Source organism: Salmo trutta, chromosome 31 (genome assembly GCF_901001165.1).
Source record: "Salmo trutta chromosome 31, fSalTru1.1, whole genome shotgun sequence".
Classification (NCBI taxonomy): Eukaryota; Metazoa; Chordata; class Actinopteri; order Salmoniformes; family Salmonidae; genus Salmo; species Salmo trutta.
In genome coordinates, this window is record NC_042987.1 from 32,159,534 (window position 1) to 32,178,141 (window position 18,608).

General features: G+C 43.8%; 2 protein-coding genes across 4 annotated transcripts; one reads left to right on the plus strand and one right to left on the minus strand.

Annotated features, from left to right (window-relative positions):
• The first annotated feature begins 411 nt into the window (after nucleotides 1-411).
• On the plus strand, nucleotides 412-11,797 carry pif1 (PIF1 5'-to-3' DNA helicase homolog (S. cerevisiae)). Of its 3 annotated transcripts, XM_029726157.1 has the most exons (13): nucleotides 412-499; nucleotides 830-1,405; nucleotides 1,635-1,764; nucleotides 1,898-2,023; nucleotides 2,306-2,459; nucleotides 2,666-2,780; nucleotides 3,068-3,174; nucleotides 3,594-3,733; nucleotides 7,308-7,414; nucleotides 7,593-7,680; nucleotides 8,094-8,239; nucleotides 9,318-9,509; nucleotides 11,459-11,797. In XM_029726157.1, the coding sequence occupies exons 2-13, from the start codon at nucleotides 848-850 to the stop codon at nucleotides 11,507-11,509; spliced, it is 1,914 nt and encodes a 637-aa protein (XP_029582017.1). In that variant the 5' UTR covers nucleotides 412-499; nucleotides 830-847; the 3' UTR covers nucleotides 11,510-11,797. The 3 variants fall into 3 exon arrangements, with proteins under 3 accessions (XP_029582017.1, XP_029582018.1, XP_029582019.1); XM_029726158.1 differs by lacking the exons at nucleotides 9,318-9,509; nucleotides 11,459-11,797 and having other exon boundaries at nucleotides 8,062-8,237; XM_029726159.1 differs by lacking the exons at nucleotides 9,318-9,509; nucleotides 11,459-11,797 and having other exon boundaries at nucleotides 8,065-8,237.
• A 2,851-nt stretch (nucleotides 11,798-14,648) lies between these two features.
• On the minus strand, nucleotides 14,649-16,521 carry LOC115169984 (cytochrome b-c1 complex subunit 6, mitochondrial). Its single transcript, XM_029726160.1, has 4 exons — nucleotides 16,359-16,521; nucleotides 15,499-15,567; nucleotides 15,185-15,346; nucleotides 14,649-15,030 (listed from the first exon to the last, which is right to left on the minus strand). Exons 1-4 carry the CDS (start codon nucleotides 16,404-16,406, stop codon nucleotides 14,998-15,000), a joined length of 312 nt encoding a protein of 103 aa, XP_029582020.1. The 5' UTR covers nucleotides 16,407-16,521; the 3' UTR covers nucleotides 14,649-14,997.
• Nucleotides 16,522-18,608: the final 2,087 nt, after the last annotated feature.

Consider the following 18,608-nt stretch of genomic DNA (forward strand, 5'->3'; position numbering starts at 1 on the left):
TGTGCGTTGATCGATATTGCTGAAAACCGGTGAAGGGGGAACGTCAAATTCAAATCGAGAAAATAATCTGTACCGACTCACATTTAAACAAAGCATCGTCCAGAAACATAACCATACATGTTTTTTCTTGGAAATCATGATTGGAATTTTTAAAACCAAACGAATGGACCACTGTCTACCCGGTTTTAGTCGGTGGGCCGAGGTGTCTCCAAAATGAACGCTTCGCAAATACTGACATACATGAAGTATGGCTCCACAATCGCAGCAATTGGTCAGTATGGCAAATGTATGGGCGGGGTCATTTACGTCACATGGCGTTAGGAGTCTTTCATTGGTTAATCCTTTAAAGGACCCTTCTGTTATTGGTCAAAATATGTTGCGCTGCCATTGGTTTATATTACACACAGACAGTTTTGAAAACGGCATTTTACTTTAGAAAGCACGCGAACTACAACGCAAGACATCAGTCTTTGCGCTAGCTACATTTTTCTTCAAAGAGGTAAATCAAATTACTACATAGAATTCTGCAGCGACCCTGTGTGTTTGTTAACCTGTCTTTCATGCGCGTACGTTTAAAGTATATTTTAATGTTTTGTAGCATGTATCTCTAGCCAAGGGAGCCACTATTTGTTTTCAATCGAAACCCAGATAGCTAGTAGGTAGCCAAATATTGATTTACTTGCAGACGTGTGTTGATTAAATCATTTACAAAACAGCCGTGGCATTTAGGGTCCAGTTGATTACGTTATCTAGCTGGTGTAAAATGTGCGATTCGTTTGATCAGTGTTAATTGTTTGTTTCATGTGACTTTACCTTTTCTAACATTTAGAGCCCGCACATTGTAACAATGTTCCAAGGGGACGACGGTGCCCAGTTCCAGTGCAGTGTCGTGGTGGAGCGCCTGAACTCGTCTGGCCAGGCCACCAAACGCCAAGTCATCCGGAAGGCAGCTGTTCTTCTCGGTCGCAACGAGTTCCAGGAGATAATCCTGCGCGTGCACGACGGTAAAGTGCCCCAAAGTTACACGCTCAAAGAGTTCCAGCTTTTTACCAGGTTTGTCAAGGATGGCAAGTGCACCGTCAAACTGCTCCCAGAAAACATCCAAGTGCTCATCTCTGACTGCCCGCCCCACCTACTAAACATTTTCCTGAAGACCTTGAGTATCAAACACCAGGCCTGGCAGACTAGCAAACCTGTGACAGACCGAGAGAAGCTGAAAGCCTGTCTGCCCCGCAGCTTCGAGACCATCAGCCCATTACAGCAGAAGGATGTACAGAAGGCCAATGAGCTGAGGAGCAAAGTGAACGCACCAGTGCTCTCTAGAGGTCTGGTAGTGAGGACTGGTAATAAGATGACTGGAGGAGAGCAGGTTAAGAGACCAAGGACGGACTGTGACTCTAGCCCAGTGAGTTCATATCCTCAGTGACTTGGTCATTTCTCCCCAAGCTGTTATTCAACCTGGTTTGCACTTAACAACCCTGGTAGTGGGAATGCATTGCAGGCCATTCAGTCTATCACTGATTTGTTTTGTTAGACATGGTGTTGGACATCAAACCAATCTTTTGTTAGCTGTTAGGATAGTCCTTGAAGTAGTCGTTGAATAGGTTTTTATTATTATTATGCTCCGTTTTCAGTTGAAGGCACTCCACCCAAGCAAAAAGCCCTCCCTGTCTCTACCAACGGCACGCAAGTTGAACAAAGAACAAGCCGCTGTCCTCAGTGCTGTGTTGAGTGGGAAGAATGTTTTCTTCACCGGCAGTGCAGGTATCTACCTTCCATTCGAAGCTGAAGTCATTACTTTCATTGTATGAGTTTGATTCATACAATGACTCATATATTCAGGGACCCCACATAGTGTTTTGGGCTATTCAAGACTGTGTTCTGTCTTTTTGTTCAGGCACAGGGAAGTCCTTCCTGTTGAAGAGGATTGTGGGCTCGCTGCCGCCCAAAAGCACCTACGCCACGGCCAGCACGGGCGTGGCAGCGTGTCACATCGGGGGGACCACGCTACACAACTTTGCTGGTTAGTCACCACACCACCGAATAGGAGTGAGCTGTCTGTCTTGAAATGGCAGTCTCAACTCTAACAGTTGTTTCAATTGACACATTGTGATAGTCCCCGTAGTTAGCTTTACAAAATGGTTTACTGCCGGTTACCAGAACTGTACTGTGGGCCTTTAGTGGAGGGTTGGCTGAACACCCTCATCTCGCTATCTTCTTTCACCTTCCCTATTTCCTTGTCTCCTTCCCACCTTTTCCAAATTCTCTTTAACCTTGTCTTACCCCATTTTTGTCTCTGTCTCAGGTATCGGGTCAGGCTCAGCCCCTCTGGAGCAGTGTATAGAGCTGGCCCAGAGGCCCGGGGTCCTGCAGCACTGGACTAGCTGTCGCCACCTCATCATCGATGAGATCTCCATGGTTGAGGCCCAGTTTTTCGACAAGCTGGAGGCCATAGCCAGGTACTAGAATCACCACTCGCACCCTATAGAATTTAGTATTATATAATTAAGTTTATGGGCTGAAACCTATCTTCAGAAATGCCAGTCCCATTGACTCCATACACAATTTTAAGAATTATGTACACGTATCAACTGACGTGTTGCTATTCGAGTTCATTGTGTATAATTCTGCTATGATTTCTTCTATTGACATGTCGTTGCTCCAGGTCTCTGAGGAGGTCCACAGAGCCGTTTGGAGGAATCCAACTGATAGTGTGTGGGGACTTCCTCCAGCTGCCCCCGGTCTCCAAGGGAAAGGACAAGGCCACATTCTGCTTCCAGGTCAGAAAGCCTGGTGATAATGGTGACATGTCATGTTAATGCTCCACTGACTCCCACCTTGAGCGTTTCTCATTACAGCATGTCAGTCTAGCCATGTTGGATTCTAACACAGAAGCTTGCGTACAACATGTGAATAATTAATGCATTACTAATATCACTGACAGATTTGGGGTAAACCTTTGAGTTTTCTAACTTATACAGTATTTCAAGTCAGTGTCTAAGAGGATACCTGATATGATGAAGAGCGCACCATACATTGACAATGTTGACCTCTTGTTGACCTCTAGTCTAGAAGCTGGCGGAAGTGCATCCATCTGAACATGGAGCTGACCGAGGTGCGCAGACAGACTGACCAGTCTTTCATCTCCCTCCTGCAGGCAGTGAGGGTGGGCAGGTACAGGAAGCTGAGCAATGGACAATAGGCAGCCATATTGGTTCTGGGCCTTTTCAATGGGTGTATCTCAATAGTCTGCAGCAGCCTCCTTGTTTCATGAAATGTAAGATTGGTAAAAGACATGCTTTCACCTATCCAGTTCTCTGAAGCAGCTTCCTCTCCTTGTTTCATGAAATGCAAGATTGGTAAAAGACATGCTTTCACAAAATGTGACTTGGAACGAGAGGAGAGAGCCACTTTATAGACCCTTGAGAAGCACCCAGTGTGCCACCAAACAACTGATATCCATGGTCTCATGACAAAATGCCAGTTCTACAGTATACCATAGAGTTTGAGCCATTTAGTAAAATAAAATGGAATCCTAATCATGCAATATTCTAAGTCATTGTATTGTCAATGTCCATCATTAAATCCTACAGAGTCACAGAGGAATTCACTGCCAAGTTGATGAAGAGCGCCTATCACAAGATCGAGCGGGATGGTATCCTGGCAACCAGGCTTTGCACTCACAAGGACGACGTAGAGCTCACTAACGACAACAAGCTCCAGCAGCTGCCAGGTTTGGTGGTTTTTCTTTTTTATAATTTTAAAGGCTTATCCCCCACAGTTCTTCCATTGTTGTGAGACAAACCGTTACCTTGAGGCAAGTGACAATTGGCCATTATTGTGTGTCTCAGGCTTGAGTCAGCTCTTGACAGGGCCGGTCCAAGCCTCTAAGTGACTGAAGCGACCGCTTAGGGCCCCATGAACACTAGGAGGCCCCAGACCAAAGCATTTTATAAATAAGCCACTGACTTTTAGTCACTCACACAGATATGTAAACATGGTGTAAGTCATGGCAAAATGTTTTAGAATTGCAGGAAATTATTTTGATTAATCTTTGTTGTCAAGAGCAGTGGAGACCACAAATGTTTTGCTCGCTAGGTGGGGGGGCAACAATTTCGCTTCGGGCCCCAAAAAGGCTGCCTCATGACCGCACAGGACCTTGAGGGTCTCGCTTCCAAAGGTGTTTATGGGTGCTAACACAATTAGCAGGCCATTTCAGGAATTTGGGGTCGTAAACTTAAAAATAATAATTTAAACAAATTTAGATCACTGCAGTTATCACAACTTCCATTAACAGGTCCCGATCATCATAAAGGCAAAAATATTTGGCGTATCTAAAAGCATGACAGCCCAGATGGAGAAATTGTACAATGATTGCTCTGCAAGTACAAAGTACGAGCTCTCAAACACGTGTCTTTAAGATTGTCGGACGTCTATGAACACGCTGTCATGCTTCACTGCAACGAGCCATCACATTGATTAGAAGTGGGACATGAAGTCCCACGTACTGAGAACATGGAGGAGAGGCTCACAACAGAACCTGAAATGACATTAATACCTTTTGTTGCTGAGTAGCTGAGGGACTGCAGTCAGGTGAGGGACTGCAGTCAGGTGAGGGACTGCAGTCAGGTGAGGGACTGCAGTCAGGTGAGGGACTGCAGTCAGGTGAGGGACTGCAGTCAGGTGAGGGACTGCAGTCAGGTGAGCGCCATCTAGTTGATAGCTACCCAGGACTGCTGTAAATTGAACTGCATTGCCCCCTAGAGGTCAAACACGACCATATTAGAATTTTGAATTCACGTCGTTTAAAACAAATTCAGTTTGTTTTCTGAAGAAAACAAAATGGCAGTTTAAACGTTAAGTGAAATTTTACATTTGTCACATCTCAAGCGTAGACACACCCCATGATTAAGTAAGCTAGAACCAATGAAAGGACATGGTCTTGTTTTTGATTTATGTGAACCCAGCCTTGTGCTGCCCTTGTTACTGGGCAACCTGTGGTGAGTGTTTGCCTGCAGCTACCATGAGTGCTCTGTGTGTCGTGCTGGTTTCAACGGTCATGGAGTCCTACTGAGATGAAAATTGAAAGTAGGGTTGTCACTTACAAAAACATTTGGTGTAAAAACAATTTCTACCCCAATTGCTTGAAACAAAATCAACATCCATGTGCTGCTTTTGTTAGGAGACCCCACTGAACATGTCCTCTGTCTGTGACTCAAAGTAAAATACTATATTGTAGCTGTTTGCTGCCTATGTACTTTAGGTTACAGATCTGGGATCTCCTGGGTGTCATATTGTGGAGAGGGTTGCGAAGGTGTACCCCAATAGTAAGCCCTCTGTTAGCATGTCTCTCAGTGAGCTATTAAACAGGAAGAGGGTAACCATTACTGAGTTAAATAGGCTGCAAAAAGTGGTGATGTGATATCAGGAGAGCTAAACGGATGTGCAAGGACAACATTTGAAGAACGTGGTACCAATAATTTAAGCTCAGCCTGGGATGGTATGGAAACTTTTGTGGGGTTGCAGGACAAAAGTAAGGATTTTATATTTTGGCATTAGATGGGTTTTAATTCTGACAAGCAACTGGTACAACTCAATGAAGACCTGTATCTCAGTTTTGATGTACAGGATTTTAGAATACATTCTAAATGTAAAAACCAGCCTCATGAACACGATCTTCCCTTTGATGAATGCAGTATGGTTGGCGCATTTAGACACTGCAAACCCAGAAAAAGCCCTGGACACGTCACCTGACAACAGGAGTAAAAAAATAAATAATCTATGGATATTTTGGGCGGGGCTGTAAGCTGTCAGGAAATGACTCACTGCTGTGACACACAGCACTGGCCAATCGTCACCTGGTTTCCCCTCTCCTGCTGAGCAATTAGACCTTAGTTTTTAAAATTGCGTATTAACAGTCTACTGGGATCCATGTTGCCAAGAACAACCACTCAAAGGTTTTTAATAACTACACACCAGTCACCAAAGGGTAGACAATAGCCAATTACAGTAATTTTGGCACCATGATTGACTAATAAATTGAGCTCTGTATAACACTGGCATGTTGTGTAAGAAGGACAAGCAACAGCTTTTTTTCTCACAGGAAACTGTGAAAGTTCCAAGTTGACAGGACCTTGATGACTCTGTACGATTTATAAGAGTCTTAACATTTTCTTTGATCTGTTGGTATGGCAACCTTTAGTATCAAAGCTAAAAATCCACTAGCTAGAATGGTGAACGTGGGAAGTAAGCTCACAGGAGTCCCGCAGAGTAGTCTGACCTGTACAACAGACAAGTGGTGAGGAAGGCAGGACTGTGCCTCCACTCTTCCCATCCTGTCTGACTGTGCCTCCACTCTTCCCATCCTGTCTGACTGTGCCTCCACTCTTCCCATCCTGTCTGACTGTGCCTCTACACTTCAAACTCAACTCTGGACCTGGAAGCTCCACTTAAATTTTTTTTTTTTAAATAAATAATTGTTGCCCTCTAATCAGGGACTGATTTAGACCTGGGACACCAGGTGGGTGCAATTACCAGGTTAAACAGAACCAGCAGGCTCCGGACCTCGTAGGTTAAGAGTTGACTCCCCCCGCTCTACACCGTGAGTTCCATCCTGTCTGACTGTGCCCACCACCTACACCGTGAGTTCCATCCTGTCTGACTGTGCCCACCACCTACACTGAGTTGCAGGGCCTACCCTCTTGTTCCCGGTTTAGAGTCCCCACTGTCAAGACTAACCGGTACAAGCACTCCTTTATCGCTACGGTCATTGCCCTTTTCAATACAGGGAAGAGGTTGGCTACTCTGTCCAACTGGTTTCATTGTCCTTGGTTGTCATAAAATGGGGATGATGGTGGTAATGACGTTGCTGCTGACTATTTGTCAGCATATTCTTGATGTTGACGTGATCATTTCAGAATGTTGTTGGGTAATTTTACTACTGCTTTTTGTGCTGCTGCTAATGTTGCACAGTCAGACAGGATGGAACTCATGGTGTAGAGCACGTGTCAAACTCATTCCACGGAGGGACGATTTGTCTGCAGTTGTTCACTCCACCCTTGTACTTGTACCGTTGACTAATTAAAGTCACTAATTAGTAAAACTCCCCTCACCTGGTTGTCTAGGTCTTAATTGAAATGATGCTGTCAGCCCATGACTGATGTAGCCCATTGGGATCCATGTGGATTTAGTTTGTCTCCATATGCTCCCCCTGATGCAAAGCCCAATGCCTTCTGGGACAAATTTAAGTAGAAACTTGATAACTTGAACTGTGTGCAACATTTTTAAAGGGGTCTTGTTGCTTCCAGGGTCAGTGCGGGTGTTTGAGGCGGTGGACAGCGACCCTGCACTGGTGAAGACCATAGACAGCCAGAGTCCTGTCAGCAGGCTGCTGCAGCTTAAAGTGGGGGCTCAGGTCAGTGCATGGAGACTACTCCCTCAGTGGTCACAGCTGAAAAGAGACAAATGCATCTTTAACCTGTTGAGCTAGCTTGAATCAATGATGATCAGCTGCATGGTCTTTCTTGAAGTCATTTTTATTTTCCATTGTGTTATGACCGCTCACTGACAACTGATTTGATTCCTATCCCTAGGTCATGCTAACAAAGAACCTGGATGTCCAGCGTGGCCTGGTCAACGGGGCTCGAGGTGTCGTAGTGGACTTTCAGCCGGGAAAACTAGGTAGATTTAATATACAGTACACTTACACATCAATAAACAGTAGGATTGAGGTTAAAGAAGTATATGGTTCAGGTCTTGGTTAACACTGTTTGCTCTACAGACTCAGTAACATTTCAACTATCTACTAACCCTAGCTGTAATCTTAAACCTTATCCTAAACTTAACCCTTATCCTAACCCTAATCTTATCAAGCAGTTGCTTATCAACAGATGGTCATACTAGCTGTACAGCATCTACAGATGGAAAATCCAGACTATCCAAATATAGTGACCCAAAAGTATGCTTTAATGCCTAATAACCCTACATTTGTATTGCGGTTATCTGCTTTAGCTATGCATTTATGATCGACTCATTGACAAAGTTTTTCCTAACTCTGTATAGTAGCAGTCCATCAGTCCTTTCTGACTCATCAGGGCTCCCACGTGTGCGTTTCCTGTGCGGCACCACTGAGGCGTTGAAGCCAGAGCGCTGGATGTTCAAGGCCGGAGGCGGGCTCTATCTGAGCCGCCAGCAGCTGCCACTCAAACTGGCCTGGGCCATCTCCATCCACAAGAGCCAGGTGAGGCGTGGCAATGACCATATAAGACCCTACGGTGTGCTTGGCTAAACTCTCTAGAACGGAGTAGGGATTCCACATATGAGCCATATTCAAATACAAAGAAAATGCATCCTTCCATCTCTTCTTGGAGGTGACCTGATACAATTGATTTGGTTGAAGTTATGCAGTGCAACTGCTGCTTTCTCCTGTCCATTAATCTTGGATCATTTGATAACGCCTTCTCTCTCCGACGACAAATGTGATGGTCCTATGTTTGATCCCATTCCCAAAACGCAATCCTCTCCCTTTGGCTGCGACGACGCGCCCCTACCAAACTGTTACTGCGCTGATTGTGATATCTGGTCAACTCCAACTAGCCATGCTAATCACCATAATGTTTTTATCTAGCCAATTAAAGTTCCACAAGGCAGAGACATTAAGGGGAGAGGAAAGGTGGCATGCGCCTGGATGAAATGGAATCCAGCCTCCGATGGATGACCATTAGCAAATCTCACGCCCTCCTATGTCACCCCATGTCTTGCCACTAAACTACCAGACAGTGCTGGTCACAGATCAGCTGAGTTGGGCCCTGGGTGTTATTACTCAGTCCACCACCTCCCCCCGAGAACTGGATCTCATTACTCTGAAATGTGTCTGTGTGATTGGCTAGATGGATAAGCAGAGCCCTCTGGGTAATTGAGTTCATTGGTCACTGTCGGTGTCATCAATGTTTGGTTTCCCCTCCCCTCGACGGAGAGGCAGCGGTAGAATCCGATGGCGTGAACAGAGTGTCACAGGATCATAACCTTGTGATAATTGCAGCTTATATTAGCATCAAAGATGTGCAGCTCTAAGCAATATGTCTTGATTCTGTGTTCATATGATTCATTCCCTATGAATCATTGTTTTTCTGCAGCTATCCAAACAAAGCTAGTTTTCGCTACATGTCAGGCTGACTGATTTCACATCACGTGTATTGAATAGGTCTTCCTGTCTGTATGATTGTCTACCGCATTCTGTCTATGTCCATGCGTCTGTATTTGGGGCATGTCTCTTACCTACTGTATTTGGGGCATGTCTCTTACCCACTGTGTGTCAGGGCATGACGCTGGACTGTGTGGAGATCTCCCTGGCGCGGGTGTTTGAGAGGGGCCAGGCCTATGTGGCGCTGTCTCGGGCCAAGAGCCTGGAGGGGCTAAGGGTCATGGACTTTGACCCCCACGTGGTCCGTGCCGACCCCGATGTGCTGCACTTCTACAGCAAGCTGAGGAAAGAGAGGCTACTGTTGCAGGTGAGTTTCTGGCTGTGTGCTTCATTTGTATTGACCATAGGGCCTAATGTTCTTTGACCCAGCCTGGGTCCTCGTAGGGGTTATCTAACAAGGACCCAGAATAGGTCAAAGGGCTTATAGACCTACAGTGACTTGTTCCACATTTTGTAGGCACAGCCTGAATTCAACATAGATTTCTCTCACCTATTTAATCCATCTATACACAATACCCCAAAATAACAGTGAAAACATGTTTTAGGCATTTTTAGATAAAACATTTAGAAAAATGAAATACAAATCTAATTTACATAAGTATTCACAACCCTGAATCAATACTTTGTAGAAGCACCTTTGGCAGTGATTACAGCTGTGAGTCTTTCTGGGTAAGTCTAAGAGCTTTGCACACCTGGATTGTACAATATTTGCCTATTTTTATGTTTCAAGTTCAGTCAAATTGGTTGTTAATTATTGCTGGACAACCATTTTCAGGGCTTGCCATAGATATTCACACAGATTTAAGTCAAGACTAACTCGGCCACTCATGAACATTCACTGTGTTCTTGGTAAGCAACTCCAGTGTAGATTTGGCCATGTGTTTTTCGGTTATTGTCCTGCTAAAAGGTGAATTATTCTCCCATTGTCTAGTCACTAGTGGAAAGCAGACTAAACCAGGATTTTGCCTGTGCTTTTTTTGTTTGTTTTTTTATCCTGAAACTCCCCAGTCCATAACATTATACAGCTACCACTATGCTTGACGATATGGAGTGGTAATCAGAAATGTGTTGTATTCAGGACAAAGTTAATTGCTTTGCCACATTTTTTGCAGTATTACTTTAATGTCTTGTTGCAAGCAGAATGCATTTAAAACTATTTTTATTCTGTGCAGGCTTACTACAATTTCACTTGGCAATTAGGTTAGTATAGTGGTGTAACTACGATGTTGTTGATCCAGCCTCAGTTTTCTCCTGTTACAACCATTAAACTCTGTTTTAAAGTCACCATTGGCCTTATGGTGAAATCCCTGAGTGGTTTCCTTCCTCTCCGGCAACTATGTTAGTAAGGAAAACTCTTTGTAGTAACTGGGTATGTCTATACACCATCCAAAGTGTAATTAATGTCTTCAGCATGCTCAAAGGATGTGTGACAAAACATGCATACAAGCTACAACATCAACTACATCACACCTGCCCAGACCCACCCGCATCACTCTCCGCCACATGGCCTCAAACTGCACCATTTATTTTCTCTCCGCCGCCGCCCACACATTTTCAACTTTTAAGATATTCATCTTAGGGATATTCAATGGGTGCCATTCTTTCCCTGGTCTTTGTGGCTGAGTATGTTTGAAATGCATTGCTCGACTGAGGAACCTTAGTTATCTGTATGTGTGGGATACAGAGATGAAGTAGTCATTCAAATATAATTTTAAACACTATTGCACACAGTGAGTCCATGTGACTTGTTAAGCACATTTTTACTCAAATGATTTAGGCTTGCCATAACAAAAGGGTTGAATACTTATTGACTCAAGACATTTCTGCTTTTCTTAATTAATTTGTAGAAATGTCAACACAATTCCACTTTGACATTGTGTGTGTTTAGGCCAGTGACAAAATATATTTAATCAATTTTAAATTCAGGCTGTGACACCATTGTGGAAAAAGTCAAGGGGTGTGAATATTTTCTGAAGGCACTGTACATTGTGGAAAAATACTAATTCTTTGAAGCGATGAGAATTGCCTTTTTTCTCTTTTTTGGGGGGGGGGGACTGGTGACCTTCAGTTTAGTTGCACTTTAATGTTATCCTACTATGTACTGCCACCCTGTGTCAAGAGGTGCAATGTTTTCCAGAGATTTGGCCTAAGGGCTAGGTCTGGCAATGATGATCTTTGTTGGATGTGGCCGTCCACAGCTGTGTGGGTGTGTATGTCCAAAGCAAAGGGCTTGTATAACACTCTGTATCTCTGCAGGCTTCAATGAATGAGTTTGTGGGCAAAAGTAACAAGGAGAACCGTTGGTGAGAAGGAACCCCTCAACAATCCAAACCGTGCAAAGTATTTTAATTTAACATTTGATTTGTGGTTTGATTTGCATCTTTCAAGTGAGCATCTCGTGCTGTCTACTTTTTTAAAGGGTATACACATCATGAACTTTTGTACTTTTCAACTTTTGTTTTATTTTTATATACCTGTTATTTATTGTCATGATTTTAAGCAAATAAAGTTTTAGTAGAACTATACTGAAAAGTATAAACGCATCATGTAAAGTGTTGGTTTCACGAGCTAAAATAAAAGATCCCAGAAATGTTCCATATGTACAAAAAGCTTTTCTCCCAGATTTGGTGCACAAATTTGTTTACATACCTGTTAGTAAGCATTTCTTTTTTGCCAAGATAATCCAACCACCTGGCAGGTGTGGCACATCAAAAACTGATTAAACTGCATGATCATTAAACAGGTGCACCTTGTGCTGGGGACAATAAGGCCACTCTAAAATGTGCAGTTTTGTCACAGAACACAATGCTACAGATGTCTCAGTTTGAGGGAGTGTGCAATTGGCATGCTGACTGCAGGAATGTCCACCATAACTGTTGCCAGAATTTAATGTTAATTTCTCTACCATCAGCCACCATGTAATTTTAGAGAATTTGGCAGTATGTCCAACTGGCCTCAACTGCAGACCTTGTGGAACCATGCCAGCCCAGGACCTCCACGGAATCTTCACCTGTGGGATCGTCTGAGACCAGCCACCGGACAGCTGATGAAACTGTGGACTATTTCTGTCTGTAATAAAGCCCTTTTTTAGGGGGGGAAACTCATTCTGATTGACTGGGCTTCACTCCCCAGTGGGTGGACCTATGCCCTCCCATGGCTGTGCCCCTGCCCAGTCGTGAAATCCATAAATTAGGGCCTAATTTACTTAAATTGACTGATTACCTTCATATATGAACTCGGTAAAATCATTGCATGTTTATTTTTCCCCAGTAGACTTTGTACAGTAACTATGACCAGTTTCATTTCAAGGCTTGGCCTATATTGTAAGGTCATAAACCAAAAAGACATTGGATTGAGGTATTTAGAGCATCACATTCTTGGGCTTACATACTCATAGTACCAAGAAACATTGTTTGATTTCAAAGATGACTTGGGGCTCCTTGATTGCTTCAATGTGGTTTAATAGGTCAGGTCTGTACCCAAACAATTTGAGCTTCTACTTTTAAAAATCCACCTTTCCAGAAACAAGTCTCACACCGTTGCCACTTGCTATAGACCACCCTATGCCCCCAGATGTGCCCTGGACACTATATGTGAATTGATTGTGGTCATAACCGCCGTTGATAAGAGACATTACTGTACAGCCGTATTCATCGACCTGGCCATGGCTTTCGACTCTCAATCACCACATTCTTATTGGCAGACTCAACAGCCTTGGTTTCTCAAATGATTGCCTCGCCTGGTTCACCAACTACTTCTCTGATAGAGTTCAGTGTGTCAAATCAGAGGGCCTGTTGTCCGGACCTCTGGCAGTCTCTATGGGGTGCCACAGGGTTCAGTTCTTGGGCCGACTCTTCTGTGTACATCAATGATGTTGCTCTTGCTGCTGGTGATTCTCTGATCCACCTCTACGCAGACGACACCATTCTGTATACCTCTGGCCCTTCTTTGGACACTGTGTTAACTAACCTCCAGATGAGCTTCAATGCCTTACAACTCTCCTTCCGTGGCCTCCAACTGCTCTTAAATGCAAGTAAAACTAAATGCATGCTCTTCAACTGATCACTGCCCACACCTGCCCGCCTGTCCAGCATCACTACTCTGGACGGTTCTGACTTAGGTATTTGTAGTTGTCCACATATTCTAAGTGTCTGGTTAGACTGTAAACTCTCCTTCCAGACTCACATTAAGCATCTCCAATGTCAAATTAAATCTAGAATCGGCTTCCTATTTTGCAACAAAGCATCTTTCACTCATGCTGCCAAACATACCCTTGTAAAACTGACCATCCTACCGATCCTCGACTTCGGCAATGTCATTTACGAAATAGCCTCCAACACTCTACTCAACAAATTGGATGCAGTCTATCACAGTACCATCCGTTTTGTCACCAAAGCCCCATATACTACCCACCACTGCGACCTGTACGCTCTCGTTGGCTGGCCCTCGCTTCATACTCGTCGCCAAACTCACTGGCTACAGGTTATCTACAAGTCTCTGCTAGGTAAAGCCCGCCTTATCTCAGCTCACTGGTCACCATAGCAGCACCCACTCGTAGCACGCGCTCCAGCAGGTATATCTCACTGGTCACCCCCAAAAGCCAATTCTTCCTTTGGCTGCATTTCCTTCCAGTTCTCTGCTGCCAATGACTGGAACGAACTGCAAAAATCACTGAAGCTGGAGACTCAAATCTCCCTCACTAGCTTTAAGCACCAGCTGTCAGAGCAGCTCACAGATCACTGCACCTGTACACAGCCCATCTGTAAATAGCCCATCCAACTACCTCATCCCCAGATTGGATTTATCTTGCTCCTTTGCACCCCAGTATCTCTACTTGCACATTCATCTTCTGCACATCTACCATTCCAGTGTTTCATTGCTATATTGTAATTACTTTGCCACCATGGCCTATTTATTGCCTTACCTCCCTTATCCTACCTCATTTGCACACATTGAATATAGACTATTTCTACTGTATTATTGACTATGTTTGTTTATTCCACGTGTAACTGTGTTGTGTGTCGAACAGCTTTGCTTTATCTTGGCCAGGTCGCAGTTGTAAATGAGAACTTGTTCTCAACTTGCCTACCTGGTTAAATAAAGGTGAAATAAAAAGTGTAGTCAAACCAAGCACTGACTGAATCATTAGCCAGGTTTCCTATCCTGCAACCTCTGCAAGCCAGTGCTTACAAGAACCAGAGGTGTTCGAAACCAACAGACTCAAATGTGAAAACTTCCAGCAAATACTTTATGGAGGATGCCACTCTCCCAGACTGGTCAGTCTTCACCACAGGAAGTAATTGCTTGTAGTTTTCCCAACTAGTTCTGACACTAGTCGTCACTCTGGCCCATAGATGGCGACGTAGGGAAACCACACTCCTCTTCTCTGGACCAACACATTCATGTATAAACTTATGGTTTGAAGAAGTAGAGGGGACACAGGGTCTGCAGTGCTTGGAATTTTAATGCAGTATAACTCCTGAGTGGTTAGTCACCTGGCCAGTCTTCATTCACTGGCTACAAAGATCTGAGAAGTTTGCATTATCACCAATACAAGCAGCAGGTTGGCCATATACAGTCTAAAATGTACATATGTGTAATGGCTCAGGTTGCTGGTGTATACAGAACTATATTTTGTCCAGAAAAAAAACTATTAACAAGATCTAATTTATTAACAATCATGGGTAGAACACAGGCTCTGGTCTCAAGCCTTCCCTGACACTGCACATCTGTAGTATTTAAAACAGATTCCACAGATGCAATAAACTACTGGAATTGACAGAGAATGGAGATGTTCATTTGACGTTGTGGAAGAGCTTGTGCGCTACCTGTGAGAAAAAAGGAGAAATAATTAGTTCAATATGATAATGTATTGTTATTTACAGATTACTACCCCCCAAAAAATACATTGATCACATGTAAGCTTGACATTTTCCTGCATGCAGTAGTGTGTGTGCTCACAGGGTGCCTAAAAACACGTACACAGTGGTCCCGTGCATGTAGGAAGTCGAAGAGTTCCTCTGTGCATTCCTCCTCAGTGTGTGATCTTGAGCCCACTCGGGCCGTGCAGGCCTCCAGCCTCTCCCTTGTGTGGGTGCAGTGCTCTGACGCCTCACACTTTGCCCGTATTGTTTCTAAGGGATCCTGGGAGAGACAAACACAGCTGCAGATGACTCATCAAAAAACAGTACCTCTCAATGAATAGAAAAAGAGTCAGGGAATCTTAATGTGTGTGTTGATATTCAAATATTATTCATCAAAGCAAAGTATGGTAAATGTAAATTCAACTGTCTTACCACCATGTCTTCTTCCTCCTCTTCCTCCTCCTCCTCCTCCTCCTCTCCTTCTGCCGGTGTCTCTTCCTCCTATTCAGTGACAACGTTAGTGGGGTGCAACATACACCTTGTATGTAAACATTTAACAAAGATGACTCAATTATTAAATTCGGCAGCATAGCCTAGTGGTTAGAGCATTGGACTAGTAACCGAAAGGTTGCAAGTTTGAATCCCCGAGCTGACAAGGTACAAATCTGTTGTTCTGCCCCTGAACAAGGCAGTTAACCCACTGTTCCTAGGCCGTCATCATAAATAATAATTTGTTCTTAACTGACTTGCCTAGTTAAATAAAGGTATAATAAAAAATCAACAAAAGCCATTCCTGTTCTACACAACAAGGTTCCATCTGACAGGATTAGCTTTCTGAATGAGATCTATAGGAAGTGAATTTGAGTTGATCTATTGTAAAAGCAAAGAATAGTATTAGGTTATAGGTTCAATAGCTACCCTTTAGCATTATATATATCAAATGCTAACTCATCAACTTGATTTATTCAAATGATCTAAAGCTAGTTTTCATACCTAGGTTGATAATGTAACTAACTAAAACTAGTTTGTTTCTAAATATAAAATACAGGTGTAAATAACACAGGTGGTAACGACGTTACACCAATCTCAATTTTCCATGTTAATTCAACGAGGGATGTCCAGAGCTAGCTGCCAAGGACGCACGCCTGGCTAGCAATACCTTTACCAAGTTACTGTATGCAGCTAACGTTACCTAGCTAGCGAATAGCATTCGGGTTGCATAACTTGATACAATGGTAGGATTAGCAGAAAAAACTACATTGCAACAGGAAGGTTTTGATATTGTACAATACCTCATCATCAGGCTCCCCATTCATTATCATTTTGTTTTCGAAAACCATGATTTTAGTCCTTTAATTGGCAAGGACAACACCGGCAGAAGACACACGACCTAACGTTAGATCACCAGCTTTGATATGGAGGACGTGTTAGGTCACACGCAGGAAATAGCTAGCTAGAAAGTTCGCCGGAAGAATGTTTCTTTTCGTTCACTAGATGGCAGCCCTCCAACCATCTCCATAAGATTGGTATGGGATCCTCCCATCTGATGCGCTGGGGGAACCATTGTTCTGATATATTCTGCCCGATGGCAAGACGGACTGGAAACAGTGTCGTACACCAACATGGCGGCGTTCACGGACACGAGAATATTGTTTAGAAAATGTTTAAATCCACGGTGTCTGACGGAATCGCGTGAAAGCAAAATTGTACTTATAACGTGTAGACTAGTTTAAGCAACAACAAAAAATACACAAAACAAGTTCACGAAAAAAAGAGCACCCGTTCACTTTGTGTGAGGATGGTCTTTTTTTCACGCACAATTGTATACCTTCATATTTTAATATCATCACCGGTGATGGAGGCAACAGAGTGAGAACTGCTTATTTACTAGCAACAAGAATGTTAACAAGTTAGTCTCTAAATTAGCCTAGGCTGCCGATAGTATGGGTCCTGGATCTGCACTGTCTTCTAGGATTTATGTGCATTCTCTGTAATACACTCGTGTCCCCTGTGGACCGGCTTGGACATAAACCATTTTTTTTTAACCTTTATTTAACTAGACAAGTCAGTTAAGAACAAATTCTTATTTACAATGATGGCTAAACCCGGAAGACGCTGGGCTAATTATACGCCACCCTAAACCATCCTCCATTCAGGTTGCAAAGGCATAATTCCCTTCCTTAACTATATTTTAATGGCGAGCCGCCGAAAACCCCCCCCCCCCAAAAAGTGAAAATGTGTACTGTCTTAATAAATTTAAAAAATCCACCACCATTTTCTGTTTTTGGACAATTTGGGATGTTGCACACCCTTGGCTGAACGCGGTGCAGATCTAGTGCCCACTATCTAAAAGGCACTACATGGTCAATCCGCCGTCTGCATTGGCTGTACAGCATTTACGGTGACACGGCCTCTGCATAAATCATGACATTCATACTTCTTCGCGGAGCAGTGCAGAGCTGTTGTCAAGGAAGTGAGTTTGTTAATATACAGGACCTCCCGCCGTCGCCTTCTCTCAGCCAATCATGTCAATGCGGAGCTATATAGTGCTACAGTTTATGGATCCCTCCGCATTGCTACAGAATTTCAGAGGCGCACAGCGATGCGGAATGGAGCTCAATTTGACCTCTGCATGCCTCCAGAGGCTCCGCATTTGCGTCACACAATTTGGAGATCAAGCATAAATTGGTTTTAAACTTAACATTAAAGGATCTGCATTATTTGGCTGCATTGCCATTCCAACATCTGCATTGGCCATGCGGCATTTAAGTTGATAAGGCTTCTGCAGAAGTAAGGGCAGAGCAGTCCTGAGTAGTTGTTGGGGAAACAGTAGCGGTGTGTGGGTAAAATCATTGGGGAAGCCATATTGCAACCTATGTGTCTAGACATCAGGACTGCGATTACTCAACATGGACTAGCAGAATCCTCTTTTTCCTTTCAAGACTCTGACGAGCCCGACGCGAAAGGTACGCTGCTTCCTCGGGAACAGGCCCCGATCCCCATGATCTGCGTAAAGAGTGGCCGAAAGTCCGGCTACCTTCTGAGAATTCTCAGGCGATTGAATAAACCCCCACTTCCCTCCATTCTGCTTGCAAACGTGCAATCTTTGTACAATAAAATTGACGAGTAACGCAAAAGATTAAACTACCAACGGGACATTAAAAACTGTAACATCTTATGCTTCACGGAGTCGTGGCTGAACGACGACAACATCTACATACAGCTGGCTGGTTATACGATGTATCGGCAGGATAGAACAGGGGCGTCTGGTAAGACGAGGGGCGGTGGTCTATGTATTTTTGTAAACAATAGCTGGTGCATGATATCTAAGGAAGTCTCGAGCTATTGCTCACCTGTGGTAGAGTTTCTCATGATAAGCTGTAGACCACACTACCTGCCAAGAGAGTTTTCATCTGTATTCTTTGTAGCTGTTTATATACCACCACAGTCAGAGGCTGGCACTAAGATGGCATTGAATCAACTGTATTCCGCCATAAGCAAACAAGAAAACACTCACCCAGAGGCGGCGCTCCTAGTAGCTG

Coding starts and splice junctions, on each gene's coding strand:
- pif1 (XM_029726157.1), top strand. CDS start 848: ATGTTCCAAGGGGACGACGGTGCCCAGTTCCAGTGCAGTGTCGTGGTG. Junction 2,024..2,305: donor CACGCTACACAACTTTGCTG/GTTAGTCACCAC, acceptor TCTCTGTCTCAG/GTATCGGGTCAGGCTCAGCC. Junction 7,415..7,592: donor AGCTTAAAGTGGGGGCTCAG/GTCAGTGCATGG, acceptor TCCTATCCCTAG/GTCATGCTAACAAAGAACCT.
- LOC115169984 (XM_029726160.1), bottom strand. CDS start 16,406: ATGGTTTTCGAAAACAAAATGATAATGAATGGGGAGCCTGATGATGAG. Junction 15,568..16,358: donor ATGGGGAGCCTGATGATGAG/GTATTGTACAAT, acceptor GTCACTGAATAG/GAGGAAGAGACACCGGCAGA. Junction 15,347..15,498: donor AGGAGGAAGAAGACATGGTG/GTAAGACAGTTG, acceptor TGTCTCTCCCAG/GATCCCTTAGAAACAATACG.